General features: G+C 30.8%; 1 protein-coding gene across 8 annotated transcripts in view; it reads left to right on the top strand.

Moving 5' to 3' along the window:
• Positions 1-15,145, top strand: part of LOC148236347 (fibroblast growth factor receptor homolog 2-like) — an 86,714-nt gene that overhangs the window by 53,953 nt on the left and 17,616 nt on the right. For 6 of the 8 annotated variants that reach the window (XM_088183028.1, XM_088183030.1, XM_088183023.1 and 3 more), the window contains one exon: positions 7,550-7,671. In XM_088183028.1, coding sequence (XP_088039154.1) covers positions 7,578-7,671 — 94 coding nt within the window. In that variant the 5' untranslated portion in view covers positions 7,550-7,577. Of the gene's footprint in view, positions 1-549; positions 721-7,549; positions 7,672-15,145 lie in introns of those variants that run through there. The other 2 variants (XM_088183029.1, XM_088183025.1) reach the window with 1 other exon arrangement.

Raw genomic sequence — 15,145 nt, 5'->3', positions numbered from 1 at the left:
GCGATTTTTGGCGGAACGGCATCGACAAATTGGTCGAGGGGTGGGAGGTGGTCGTAAACAACAACGGCAAATACATATTTGATTAAAATATTGTTATAACTATTGATTTTAGTTTAAATAAGGGTCTTTGATAAAAATGCTACGAACTTATTCCCCAAGCCAATATAAGGTTTTTCTTTTCGATGGCCACGATATAAAACATATAAGAATAACTATTTTTTGAGCGTAAAAATAACGAGCACAGTACGCTGTGCTTGTCGAAATGCGCCACAAATCAAATAATTTATTATGAAAGAGTTATTGTTTTTGTGATCTGTAACATTGAGAGTCATGTAAAGAACAGAGAAAAGAAATGGATCTTTGAACCATATTTCTGTCATTGGTTTGAGTAAATAGGTAAAATAATAAACGCTTCAATAAATTTATGATTGTTTTCATATAAATTAATATAATTTATAATAAACAATTAAATTAATTAAAAGCATGTTTGTTGGGTTGCAGCGTATACAGGTTGCTTTAGCTTTAGAGCTTCCAGTGCAAATGCGCTCTGGACACAGTGCCACTAGAGGCGGGAGAGGTTGGACGTCTGTACGGAGTGCTCTAACAGTTTGCGCGAATTCTGTAAAAAAAGTGTCACAACAAAAGTGAAGTGTTTCAGTGTTTCAGTGTTTAGTGCATTAGTGATTTTGTGAACTTGAAACATTAACCATTGAACAAACGGTAATTCCCCTTTTTTAAATTAGAACCGTTTATTATTATTTTTAATAGTTGTTGACCAACAACTTGAATTCATTTTATAGGCGATTTAATGAAAATTTCGATAATATCTGTTATATAAAAATATCAATGTGAAGAAACTGATCTAATGTAATATATGGTTATTTTAAATGTATAGCTGTGTGTATTTTTACATGCCTTCTGAGAAATTTACTATTGCATATGAATGTGTTATTACTAAATTACAGTTTCTTCAATGGTTTCTCGGTATGCTTTGGAGCAGCAGGTAGTTGTTTCTGAAACAATGGACAACCCTCGTCTCTTTTGTTTTTCGCTCTCGACTGTATAAATGTGCACAACTGCAAACTTTTAGGAATGTGGTCATTTTGGGCTTTGAAAATCTGCATCTGTTCGGGATTTGGTTGGCCACATGTGTGTGACTTTTAATTACCCCCCGAGAAGCTTTTCAAAGTTCGAGGGTTTTAACGCTTTAAAAACATTCGTAAATCTTACCAACGGTCGTCAATTTTGAATCTTTTGCAGTCGTTGGGCGTATTATCTGATTTATGACAGTATAAAAAAAGTTTTTAGGGCTTAGAGTAAAATGATTAAAATTCTATGGGCAAACTTTGATCTACAACTCTATAAATACCAGAATGTGAATTAAATTATATTTATCTAATAACTAAATACAAATTTTGCACGTTTCTCAATTAATATAAATATATTAAAAATATTTCAGCTTAATATGAAAAATAGTAAAATTTATAGCAAATTTGTTTGCAGGTTTTAGAAATAATAAAATATGCATTGGAATATGTTCTTTAAAACATTCAGTTAAATACATGTTGAAATTTATTTTTAAAGAATATTTTCATATAATTTTTAGCAGTGAAAAAAATAGTGTGTATTGTAAAATAATTAGGGCAAACATTGACCTATATCACATGACATTAAAAATATTTCTCAAACTTATTATGACATTTAAAAAAATATTAAAATTTATAGCTTTTTTTTATAAAGATCTTGGAATTAGTAAGATACTTAAATGTATGAATAAATATTTGTTTTAAATAATATAATTTACATCAGTGCTAAAAATCCTTTATAATGTGAAATAATTAAAAATTCATAAGTAAATTTTTGATCAAAAGCCTGGACAATTTTTCTCGAGTAAAATAAATCCTAAAATCAATAATATTATAACTAAAACGTATTTTAAATATTTCATTTACTATATAATTTAATAAAAGAAGAAATTAAGAAAACAATTCTTATAAATAATAAACTTTTATAATGTAACAGATTAATATCAGTACATTTCTTGAATTAATATCAATTAAATTCTATTCATATATAAATATAAATTTAAAAAAAGACATTCTAATTTAAAAAAAATAGAAATCTAGTAATAAATAAATATAATTAAAAATAAATATCTTCTATTTTTTAAATGAATATACTATTTATTTATTTAACTTCTAAAGTTAATTCTGCTAAAATATAATTTATTTAAAAGATATACACATAGAAGATATATTATAATAGAAATATTTTTATTGTATTTAATGATCCATAAATTATTTATTTAAATATATTCATTCAAATGGCTCAAACTTAGGGCAACACTTATTAAAATACTTAAGACTATAAAGGGTTAATATTTAATCAATAATATAATGCTTATAGTTATCTAATTATAAAATAATTCAATAATTCTAAGGAAAAAAATTGATCTACATCAAAAGTGCATTTTAAAAATATATCTTTTTAATATTTAATCTATTAAATAAAGCCTATATTTACCTAACAATTAAAGGACAGAGTATTACGAAAAATAATAATTTTCCATAGCGAATTTTCATATAAATTTAAAATACATAAACGCGTGCTTCAAAATATTTTTGTAAATAGTTTTACATCTTGATCATTAATAACGGCATGATATAACTTAATAAATTTTAAAATAAATATACCAAAAAGTATATTTTTATTATTATTAAAATGCGGTTTATATACCTTTACTTACATAATTATTAAATTCGCGATTAAAAATTGCATGCTTAAATAAAGAATAAATAATTAATACATAATACAAAGTTTGAGAAACATTGTCGGGTGTGTTCAAGAATACGACAACTTAGCGTGCGTGGTCGAGCGTCTGCGATTGCTAACATATTATTATTTAGAATATTATTTGAAGTACGCCAATTAATTAGCATAAAAATATTAATCTGCGTTTCCACAAATTAATTTATTTTAAAGATTTCTTGCTTTCATAACCTAATTATTTAAAAAATCTAACAATAATAAATGGTAAAACTTTAATTAAAAATATAAGAGAACTTTTTTTAAATGGTGAAAAAAAAAAATCTTTCGCGAAGTAGAAGTTCAATGTCTCAGTTATCTAAACCAAAAATTTATACTTTGTTATGAAATCAGTTAAACAATTAAAAAGCATTACTGTTTCATTGATTTTTAGAAAATACAGATTTATTGACTAATCAATACATTTTTACATATTATAATTTGTATTTGTCAATGAAAAAATAAGCTGTCTTTTCATAGGTCATTGGTATTTATATTGCTGTCCTACTTTTTAAAAAAAGGTTAAAATGCAATAAACATGATTTATTGCACTTTTGTAATTTGTATTAAACTGTCAATGACATTTCTAAAAAGGTGCATATTTAAGAATAGTTGTGGATAATTTATCGTTTTACGCGGTTAAAAATATGTTTTTTTTTTAAATATTCCAAATCAAACATATCTGGTTCCACATATATTATCGTGTCAAAAGCTTGTATGTAAATTTTAAGAGTGTAACCAAAAATTGGCATCTTTATTACTTAAAAGTGTATTAGCCCTTTGAGGAGTATCGCCGTACATGTACGGCGATCGATGTTTCTCTGTTTTGAGGGACCGCAAATAGTTATATAATATATTTACATATTATATAATTGTTATATATTTACATATGTAACTGAAGAAATAAGAAACATTATATTCATATAATATTATCTTTTAATTTAAATTTTTGTTAATGATTTCTATACAAAATAATACCAATAAATTAAAGAGTACCAAATAAATTACCATAACAAAAAATATCTAGTATTAATTTAAAAACAAATATTGAAAGCCTCTGTATTGTAATAAAAAGATCCACAAAAGCCGAATAATATATAATAAATAAATAAAATTGAATAATAGAAAAGTGTTAAAATAAATTATTAAAACATACTAATACAAAAAAGTACTCACTACTCAAAAGTGTTAATTCGATTTAAATTAATTATCACTATATTCATCTATGAGATTAAGAAAATCTAAGAAAACCCAATCTGTGATGATCGATGGAAATAATCAATATGTATAAATCACTAATTCTGATTTCATAGATACGATAGAAATTGAAAAACATAAGGTTTACATAAGGTTTTATTCACCGATTATTGTCGATAAAGATAGCAACATACTAAGTGTAATTTTTGGATCGATTTAGCTAATATTGACATTTTCAGATTTATTTACAGTAAGCATAATTAAGAAGGTATTGGCAAACAATTTATTATGAAAAGTTATGTTTAAAATTTGTTTACTGAAAAGAAACAACTATTGGTTTAATTTTAAATGTATCAAGTTATCAGAAAATAATCTATAAACGATCCTAAAATAAATAAATATAACGACATTAGTGAGCAGATATTCTACTTATATAATTTCCATCGCTTCTTCAAGGTTTAATTTAGGGATTTAGGTATCAAAACCTATTATAAATAGATGGAGTATTTAGGACTATTAGAGTTAAATAACATATCATTAGTATTAGCAGATAGCTTCTTTTGCATCTTAATGGCTTAAAGAGATTTATGCACTAACCCAAATTCCCGATTCTCCACCGTCCTCGTCGCTTGACATCGGAAGAGAAATTTTTGCGCTTGGGAATCACACCTATGCCCAGATGGCACGCGTCTCGTGAATGAAGTAAAATTAGCTACATCCGCTGTTAAATTCTGTCTCGACGAGACGCGAATTAAATTCATTCACCTCCCCTGTATCTCTGCGACTGTAGGTGTGATCAAGATTAACTCGAGAATTCGAAACCCAAAGCTCTCCAACGACAGTGATAACTAGCCAGATCTTCGTTTTGTGACGTTTACGCTTCCAGAGACATTTTGGAATATGTCAAATGTCATGCATGATGCATAAAATAATTAGCAAGTGACTCATGTACATATCAAGTTCAATTCCAGACTTATCCACATACATATATTACTATGGCTTAACACTTACATAGAGTTCAATGGCTTTAGATCATCAATATCCATTATTAGAGCTGCCTATTGATTGATTGATTGCCTTGTTCGTACTTCTGCATCTACCATAATTAAAAGATGCTTATGGGATTTGCGTTGTTCGGAAGTTTTTTTAACTAAACAAAACAAGACATCATCTTATTGTTGGTCCAAATATTCTCAGGATTCGACGAAGCATATGTTAATTTCCGCAAATGTAACATCCTGCCAAGCGTGCAACACTGCTCCTATGATCGTTTCCACGTGTGAGCTTTAGTTTTATCGATACATAATCTCCTCGGATCGTAAACATCCTTTGGCATCCATTGCTGTTTAGCGGTGCCGCCAAGATTCGTTGGCACGGATTTGCAACGTTTATTGCCTTTGTTACACCAGAAACTTTCAGTCTGATTAACATACATTCAACAACATTGTCTGTTGCTTTCTGTGTACTTTCATATTCATTTTGTCTTCTGGTTATTAATTTTACACAGTAAATTTGCTTCATATTGCAGATATTTCTGACCTATCAATGCATTGATTCTATATATATTTTGTTATTGCAATATTGCCAATGATTCTTTTAGATTGCATAGCAAGGTTCCGTTTTATTGCAATTAATTTGATTGCCGCGACATAAAGAAGTGCGGTAGAGACTGCGTTCAGGCGCCCTGCCGTTACCTTAGGTTGGTGCTGGGACTGTGTCTCTAGGCGGCGAGTGGAAACTAGGGAAATTTGACTGCCCGTCTGATTGCTGAAGGGGTCATTCATGAAAGCTGCAGTATAGATAATTATAAGAATGAACGTGATAATAGTATAATATAAACAAAGACAATAACTGAACGTACCACCACAATAGCCCTCGCCTTAACCAATCATCGGCTTTATATTAATGTAGTTGTGGCTTTAAAATTGCTAAGTTTTCTTATAAAAAATCGTAAAAATGTATAACCTAACATATCTAATATTTCAATCATCTTTTCTCGCAATACAGGTCAATTTGCAACCATATAAATATCTCTAAACTACTGGTTATTACGCCAGTTGACCTTATATTGCCTTGGAGTCTTAAATATTTTTTAAGACGAACATTTTCTACTAGTCTCGTTTTTCGCCAACGGATTTGCATTCTACCAGCCGGCTTATCTAATACATTTTGTAATTGTGCATGTCCGGTACTCCTCTGAGCCAATTGACGATCTTGATTCGACAATAGATGCAGCGGGACGCAAAAGTATTGCCTGGGGTCGATTCGGGGTTAAACGAAGCCAAATTGACTTACTACAATCGATAGACGAACTTTGGGCCACACAGAGAATGTGAAGAAGACGCGAAAAGTTACCGATTTTTTTAGTAGCTTTTACAGCACCGACTGTAAACACCAATCTGCGCTTAAAAGCTTTTCCCCTCCGAGCGTAAAAGTTTATCGTCTGGATAGTTCTTGTTTATGAAATATTTTATTTCATATTTTTTATGGGTTGTGCGACGAAATCCGCGTCTTGTAATCTTAAAAGACACATAAAAACCAGTTCGTCTGGGGGGTCTAAGACTCTAAGCAACATTGAATTATGACAAAATAAATAAACATAAGATTTATTGAGCCAATGACCGAGAAAACTTTTAGCGTAGCAATCGAAATAACTAAAATTTTAACTTCTTACTGAAACAGTGCTTCTTTATTTTTAAGTCACTTTGGTGGGCGTTAATTATTTGTTTCCTATACATTGAACTTTTTCTTTAACCCAATTTTTGCCTCAATTCACTGTTTGAATATATTTCTTAATTTGAAAGGAATCAATTATCAATAAAATATTTTAAAATTAATTAAAATAAAATATTTCAAAATTATCACAACAATATGTTAAATAAAACTTTAAAAAATCATAATTTTAATTTGCATGCAGTCGCTTTTATAGTAGAACTTGGTTGTTCAAACTGAAACGAAAGTCCTCGATCCATTTCTGTAAAAGTAAGCTGTGTCCCTACATCTTTTGTTGGAGGGAATCGAAAGAATGCGAGCGTACTTTTCGACGGCTGCTAGATCCGTGGGCATCGCTCGCAAGACTTAAGACACGCGCGTTTAGTGTCTCTTTAACTGGTGTTATTATGTATGAATCGCTACAGAATAATTAATACTGAAAAAGTCGATAATTGAGCTCCTAAATATGTTGTAGATTTTTTGTATAAATATACGTATTGCCTCACGTGTGGGTTGATATACACATTTAATTAAAAAATATTATTTTATAATAATATATATAAACTCCTAGATGGCTATGTATTTATGTATGCGTGATTCGTCGCATTGGAATGTAATGTTAAGCATGTACGATGCTAGCATAGAATTTAACATAATAAGCTTTTTACACATGGTAGTCTACTTACTTAGTAAACACACTAGGAAATTGATTTCATGCTGCATTATAAGCTAGAAATAGATACCGAATTATATACATTTTACGACGGTGTTTTAATGACGTATAGATTAAGATTATTTTGTTACATAAAATTAATCAAAAATATTTTTGTTCCAGAAAATGAATAACTAACGAAGTGACCGCCATGTCTTCCATCAGATATTCCAGTATCTTCGCGGTACTACTAGTATTCGCATTGTCCGAATGCGCAATAGAACCTCGACGACAATTTCTCCTCGGTGAGTAGTATCTAACTCAAATGACATATAAAAATAAGTCACCAAGATGGTACGAAACGATTTATATGCGCCGTCGAACGCTTATTGTTATTGATTATGCCACCTCGGACCTTGAATTTACTGTATGGACAAGCATTTATATGGTTACTTTGTGCATATTCTTCTATATGTATCGTATTTATACACCCAAAAAGAACAACATTGAAGTTAAGACAGGAAGCCGTAGATAGGGCGATTTGATACAGTATATTTAATTGCCCATGGTCTTAAAGAAGTAGAACCCTTTAGTAACCCTAATCTGATTCGTTCCTGCTGCTATTATATTTACATTGAGCACATCGCCGTATTTTAAGTTGTGTCGCCATGAACAACAATGACCGAAAAATAACGATGTGGCCATGAAGATGCATCATCTCGGTGTACAAATTTCGTTTTAGGAATAATTGGTCAATGTAAGCATAGGCGCATCTGTTCCGCACCTAATCGCATCTTCCGCCTTGAAAGGGTTAACTATAAACATGTGTATGTAAATAAATATGTGTAGCAAGCTCAGGTGCTGAAATGCGGTAGTGCAATGATTATGTGTTGTTTAAAGGGAGATAGTATATTCAAAAGCTTTGAAAGTACATAAAAATGGGTTTAAAACGTCTTACTAAATTTCCCTGATTTAATTAATGAAATATCCATCTGACTTTCTTCAAAGTCATTCTTATCCGATTATTCCAAAATGCAAAAATAAATTGACAATAATTTAGGATCACGGTTTTACACTTCTCAGCATTTATGTTCAAAGTTTATAACGAAAGTTTTTGAGGTTTTCTAACTGAACGTTCATTAACTTCAGCTTCTAGCCATATTGATAAACTTATAGACACAACATAAAATTATTATTGCTGCGAGATAGCTGCGTTCTAGGTGAAGATCGATATTACAGGTTTCCTGACGGACAGTATGGTGCAAAAATAATATTATAAAATAATTCCCCTGATTGTGCGAATCCAAACATAATCCGGCAAAAAATTGAATATTGCGGCCATTATAAAAGATAGAGCCAGTTTAAATATGTGGTTTTTTAAATTAAGAAATAATAAATGTTTTTTGTATTTTTTCAATAAAAAGACGTAAAATTTCCGGTTACTGGGAATTCCCGGGATTCTATGAATTTTAAATCCCAACAAACGGGATTGAAAAAATCTTCCGGAACATTATTCACTACTCTACATAGCACTATTTTATTATACTAAAAATTTCACTCGTTTCACATAAAAATTCCTAGTACAATGTAGAACCTAAAGCTTAGATTTATAATATGCCGTTCAATGTATAATATAACTTATTAATTTTGTGATGTGTAATACGTTTTAAAACTTTATAACCAAACATAACACAAAAAAATAATGTGGGGGCCGATTTAGTTGGCTACTCTAGAACTAGGCGGTACAGAAAGAATTACTTTATTTGGTGAAATGATGGGAAAACGGCGTAACAATAATTTCATAACCAAATAAAAATCTTCTGCATCAAATATTGTCTCATTTTCAAGCCGTCATCACACATTGACTAAATTAAAATATTTAGCCACAGCATAAGTTTTGCAGATAACCTTCAAAAATGTTATCGACGATAATTTAATGTACTTAACGTATTCCCGGTCATGTCCGATTTAATTCGGAAATTTTGATTGAGTGAATTCTCATCTTAAAAATCAACAAATTTGTCGTAAAAACTATCATAGCATTTTCTCGTAAAATATTAAATTTATACGAATATTTTTAAACGTTTTACATCGTTAGCGTATTTTTATACCGTTGCATAAAAATGGGTGGGTCCGTGCAAGAAGTTTTTGAGTCATATTTTAAAAAGTGGTTAAAATCTAAAATCACATACATACGCAGTGCACAAAAATATAGTATATAAAAATAAATTGACCCCCAAAAAAAAACTAATAATAATATACTAAAATGTAAGAAACACGATGCCTGACATTTATCATTCTTATTAGTTTCTTATATTATCATGAAAATTTTGAACCCATACTGCAAAACAGCCGACGGTATAAATGTTAAAAATATTAATTTTATTTTTACGAATATCTGAATGGGGTTGATTTGTACCCCCATTTCTACTTTATATTTCTACTAATTATAATTGAAATAGAAACATTCGATAAACGCCTATGAAGTTGGTGATATACAAATAAATTCCCTTCAATTCACAATTGGATCCCCCAACGAAGGGAGGTCTAAAAATAGGCAAAAAAAATTAGTTCTATAATATATAAGTTAAACTCATTAATTTACAAGTGGGTGAAATACTGATTTTCAACGTCTTAGACAAAAAGAGTTTCTTTGTTAAAATAGGACACCACCGTGAAAAAACCTTACAGGACCCGCCATTAATTAAAAAGGTTAAAATAATTCGAAGCCCATGTATTGAAACACTTGCATTCAGGATTGCCATTCAAAACGGCTGTTCTAATCTGCTCTAACCGCAAAGGGCAGTTTGTTCCCAAAGTCGCCATCATTTTGTAATTGGCCGTTCCACCGAAAGGGGCGGTAAAAAAGTATGAGTAACTTTCTCTAACCCTTTTACTGACATTCATTATGACTTCAAGTTTCAATGCCATTTAAATTCGAGTCCAAAATAAAAAAAATCCTCATCCCACATATAAAGTTTATTTGTGCTGTCGGTTAGATTCACAACCATAATTTAGACATTAACCGCATAAAATTAATGTTAGATAATTCAAGCCACAGATTCGTTTCATTGCTTCTAAATTGGAGTTTGGAAATATGGGTCAAAAAAATCTGGATATACATAGTCACTCCACTAAGATATTCTTGGCAACTTTGATCGAAGGCCAGCATTAATTATTTACTACTGATATAGCCGCATGTAAAACATCAACATGGGTTCAAAAATACAAATAAAAGTAAATTAAAAATGCTACTTTCATCCTTCCTCTCTCTTTAGATTCCGCAATGTTTCAAATTCTCCTTCCTCATTGTTTATTCATTGATAGGGAGTGCAATACTTTTTATGAGATTCTTCTTTAACTCTTCCTAAGCTTTATGTATAATTTTCACTGAATCCATTCCATTGTTATGCGCATTTAAGTGGCACAATGTTTCTTGAACTATGCAGTGTTATATGTATAATATTACAAAAAAATGAAGGATCCTATTAGAAAGAAAAAACTGTCTATAAAAATAGGAGTCTCAAGTAGCATGTAGATTATCGAGAAGGTACTCTGGTCCATCGGTCTTAAAAGGCAGGAGGTGCTCTTAGGAGATGGCTCAATTGGATAATGGGCCGTAATCTGCCGTGGAGACCGACAACAGACGTCAATTGCATCGTCTTCGACCCTGCACAAGTTTCCAATACGTCCAATTCCGTCCGACGAATCATGTCGAATGTCCAAACGAGCCAGAAAGATAATAAATCATTCAATTCGTCCAGATTTCAACGCGTCGTCGGTTCCCCCTGTCGCCTGTCTCTTCTCTCAGACGTAGACACGATGACCATGATTTTTGTGGGACGCTGTTTATCTTCTTGACGTTTGACGCTCTGGCTTTCTTCTTAGATATAGTGTTCTAGTGGTGCCGCCAGGTTCAAAAGTAGCATACAGTGCCGAAGATTTTCCGCATATCTTTATTTTCTGTGGATCCCCCTTTCTTGGTATAGGGCAGTGATGGCGAACCTTTTTGTGAAGTGGGTCAAATTTTGTTCATTACTTTTTTTTAGTACTAGCTGGTGGGTCACTAAGTCATACACAGGTGCAGTGATACGATTGTAAATCAGCTACCCAATCTCCACTTTTATAAATGCGATTTTCGTTATATATACTCTTATTTTTTATATTTTTGATTGTCATTTCTCTCTTTTATAATATAAAAATAAGTTTATAAAAATTAACGCGTGTTATTTAAAAATCCTGCGTGGGTCAGTGTCTGACCCGCGGGTCATAGGTTCGCCATCACTGGTATAGGGCATATAATCCCTTTGTTCCTCCCTTCAGGCCTTTCTTATTTTTTCCAGTGATGTTCAGAAGGTTATTTGCGCTGTACTCAATGAATTCTCCTGGATAGAACCTTAAGATAACCAAATTAATAATGTAACACTCCTATCACTTGTTAAGGACCCGGGAGGAGGAATCGGCTGGACGAACGATTTGTTTTAAATGAGTACGCTTTTGTATAGGCTCTGACCGTCACTCTCTCTCTCTCCGAGATCAAGATCAAGTGTCTTCTCTTTATTTGATTCCCATATTTATATACATTGCACACGTGACGCATTTCCTTATGACACATTCCATAAGGTAACATGTACACCATCGATTTGTCCCTTCGATCGACCTGTGATATAACATGTGACGCATCATCTCTTTGTGACAAAGAGAACAAGTGTAATGCTGTTTCCAGTTTCAAGTGTACCATCGATTTATCGTTTCGTTCAAACGAATGATACTGAATCGATCCCTTGTTTGCTCTAATTGGTTTATTATAAACAAACGTTCATATATCACGATTTTAGGGCGATGAACTAATAACGTTGCAGCATTGCAATTGCGTCGCAATCTTATTGAATTATATAATTATAGGAATACATAGATTTAAAATCAGAGTATATAACACACTCCTAGAACTCAAAAGCTCTTAAATATGCAGATGTGGAGAAAAAACCAGAAAACAGTAGTCAACATGAAGGCGTCTCTAAAAATGAGATGAATTTTGATCGGATCAGATATCATTTTTCTGATATTATCTAAAGATTTTTAATAGCAGTTTACATTAAATTTGTGATATACCAATTTTCAAGAAAAATCCTTGGTTCTGGTTGATATTCATCTTCAAACAATCAGTGAATAATATATAAACTATATTGAAAGAAACTCAATAAAATAATGGTCGATAATAAACAATATCAAACTGTCCTACGAAATATTTCAATATGGTCACCCCAGTAGCAGTCCAAACGAAAGCGACGGATTATGGCTCGTCTCAGATAAATCTCACTGCATAAATCCGCGCTTATAAACCGATCTACTGTGTTTGGTGTATAAATCAGTATCGCGTTGGCTACTCAAAAGTTGACTGTCCAAATAAACTGAGATTTTTTGTTTACACGGTTTTTAGTAACTGCGTATTCGCTCTGGTTTCCTTGGGGAATGTTAATAATAAAGTGTGAGCACTGTTCCTATTGCGCTGCTGTAATATTTATTTTGAGACTCGTTACGCGCTTTTTTTAATGTAAGACGATATCACACAGATTGACCGTGTAATTGTTTTGATGGCCAACCAGAGATAGACACTATCCCGAAGTGCAGTGTTCCTGAACACGTTTTGTTGGTAACAATCAGTTTTAATGTCAAGAATATAGCTCAATTATTTTTTCAAACAAATAAATATCGCTAACTATTCAATAAAGCACACAACACATTCGCAGTGTGCGTGAATAAGTTGACAACTCGAGATGCATGAATTTCAACATTATTATTTTTTTACGCTTTTAATAAATAATTATCCCCATCAATTTAATAACTTTGTTTCGATTAACTGATGAATTTTTGAGCAACTCTCAATATCTTTCAATTCTATAATTTATTGTGTATCATCTAAAATCTTTCAGGCTCATTGATAAAATAATCTTAGCACAGAAAATCATACGTTAATGCCTCCCAATTCAACGAAAACTCCCCTATTGATATCATTATGTTAATTAAAATATGCTAAAAAAATATTTAGCGGAGTTATTACTTCAGAAGAAAAAATCTTAATTTTTTATCGTACTAAGATTTTATAATATAATATCAATTTATTACATTCAGTGAAGTTATATTTTCACTAATATAAATATAATTCTCTAACTGTTTCAGTAAAATCATATCCGAATACATTTTCACCCTTAGATATATATTTATATTAGCGAAAATATAATTTTACTGATAGACGTTAGTGATATTATATGCTGCTCTAAAATTATTTATTTTATTTTTGTAAATCTTCCGTTGAAACCTAACTTGAGGCGTAAGCCCAATGCGTCAATGTTAATCAATCAGACGTACTGAATAACTAAAAGTTATTAACCACCAGATTAAAAGTTTGAGGATTATCGCCGTACATGTACGGTAATCAATCTTTCACTGTTTTGAGGTATCCCAGATAGTTATGTATTTACATATATAACTGAAGAAATAATAAATGGAAAACATATTTTAATTTGAATTAATGTAAATTATTTCTATAAAAAATAATACTAATAAATTAAAGAGTGCGAAATAAATTAATATAAAAATAATATATATTTTTTTTAATAAAAAAGATTGAAAGCCTTTGTATTGATATAAAAAAAATCCACAAAAGCCGAATAATATATAATAAATATGTAAATAAATTAACGAAATATAATAATAGAAAAGTGTTAAAATAAATTAATAAAACGTACTAATACAAAAAAGTAGTAAAATAAATGAAAGCAATATAACGTTGAGAATTACTGATTCCCCCCCCTATAATTTACTATAAATGCAATTTAAAATTACAATAAATAATTATGGAATAATACATAAAATTAACTCACTCTCAGGCATATACTAACAAATTAATAAATGTGTAAAAATTAACCCACTACTCAAACTGCTAATTATAAATTATTATGTGTAATATAGTTGATAATTGATAAATGTTACTGAAGCTGGGGCCATTTTTTTAATAATGCATTTCATATAAATATAAATTCGAGTGCCGCTGCCGGGGCTCGAACCCGAAACCTCAAAATTATTAGTCTGAGACCTTATGGTCTGCGCTATTGAAACTCAAACCCGCATTTTCTGTTCAAACCCGAACCTAACTTACTAAACCCAACTAAACATTATGAAAGTTCTAAAACTAACAATAGTTACGTTTGGGTTTGAACATATAATGGACGTATGATATTATTTCACTGAAAAGCCAGTGAAAATATATATGCAACATTATATATTGTATGTAGTATGTACATTCATATATACAAAATATAACAGATCTACTTAATTCATTTATTATAACTAGTATTACTAAAAAAAAATATGTCTAAGAATTATGACTCATAATGATTCAGTTTAAGGTCAAATTTGAACCACATTTTCAAGTGACAGTAACGTCGAGCTTTTTTGTTCATTTCAAGTATCGAACGTGTGTCAGCCACGTGTTGCGGATTTATTTTAAACGCTACACGTTGAAATAATAATTTAGGAAAATGGCGGAAACTGTCTCCGTTAATTGGAATTAAATATAACTTTCAGTTTCGATGTTAGTTATTGAATAATATAATATTCCATCCATCATATTCAATCAGATTCGAGTAAATATGACTTAAAAACGCTTCTAAGCTGAGTTCCCGTCGAACGAACATTAGAGTAATTGCTCCAGTGTTTGTTTTCGTCGTGTCAGGGTTCGTGTGGATGTTGACGTGCTTCTCCACGTGTTCCCCCGAG

Source organism: Plectrocnemia conspersa, unplaced genomic scaffold (genome assembly GCF_051122295.1).
Source record: "Plectrocnemia conspersa isolate PC_06_02 unplaced genomic scaffold, ASM5112229v1 ptg000003l, whole genome shotgun sequence".
In the NCBI taxonomy this organism is placed as follows: Eukaryota; Metazoa; Arthropoda; class Insecta; order Trichoptera; family Polycentropodidae; genus Plectrocnemia; species Plectrocnemia conspersa.
Note: the sequence above shows the minus strand (reverse complement) of the source record. Positions and strands in the feature narration are given on the sequence as shown.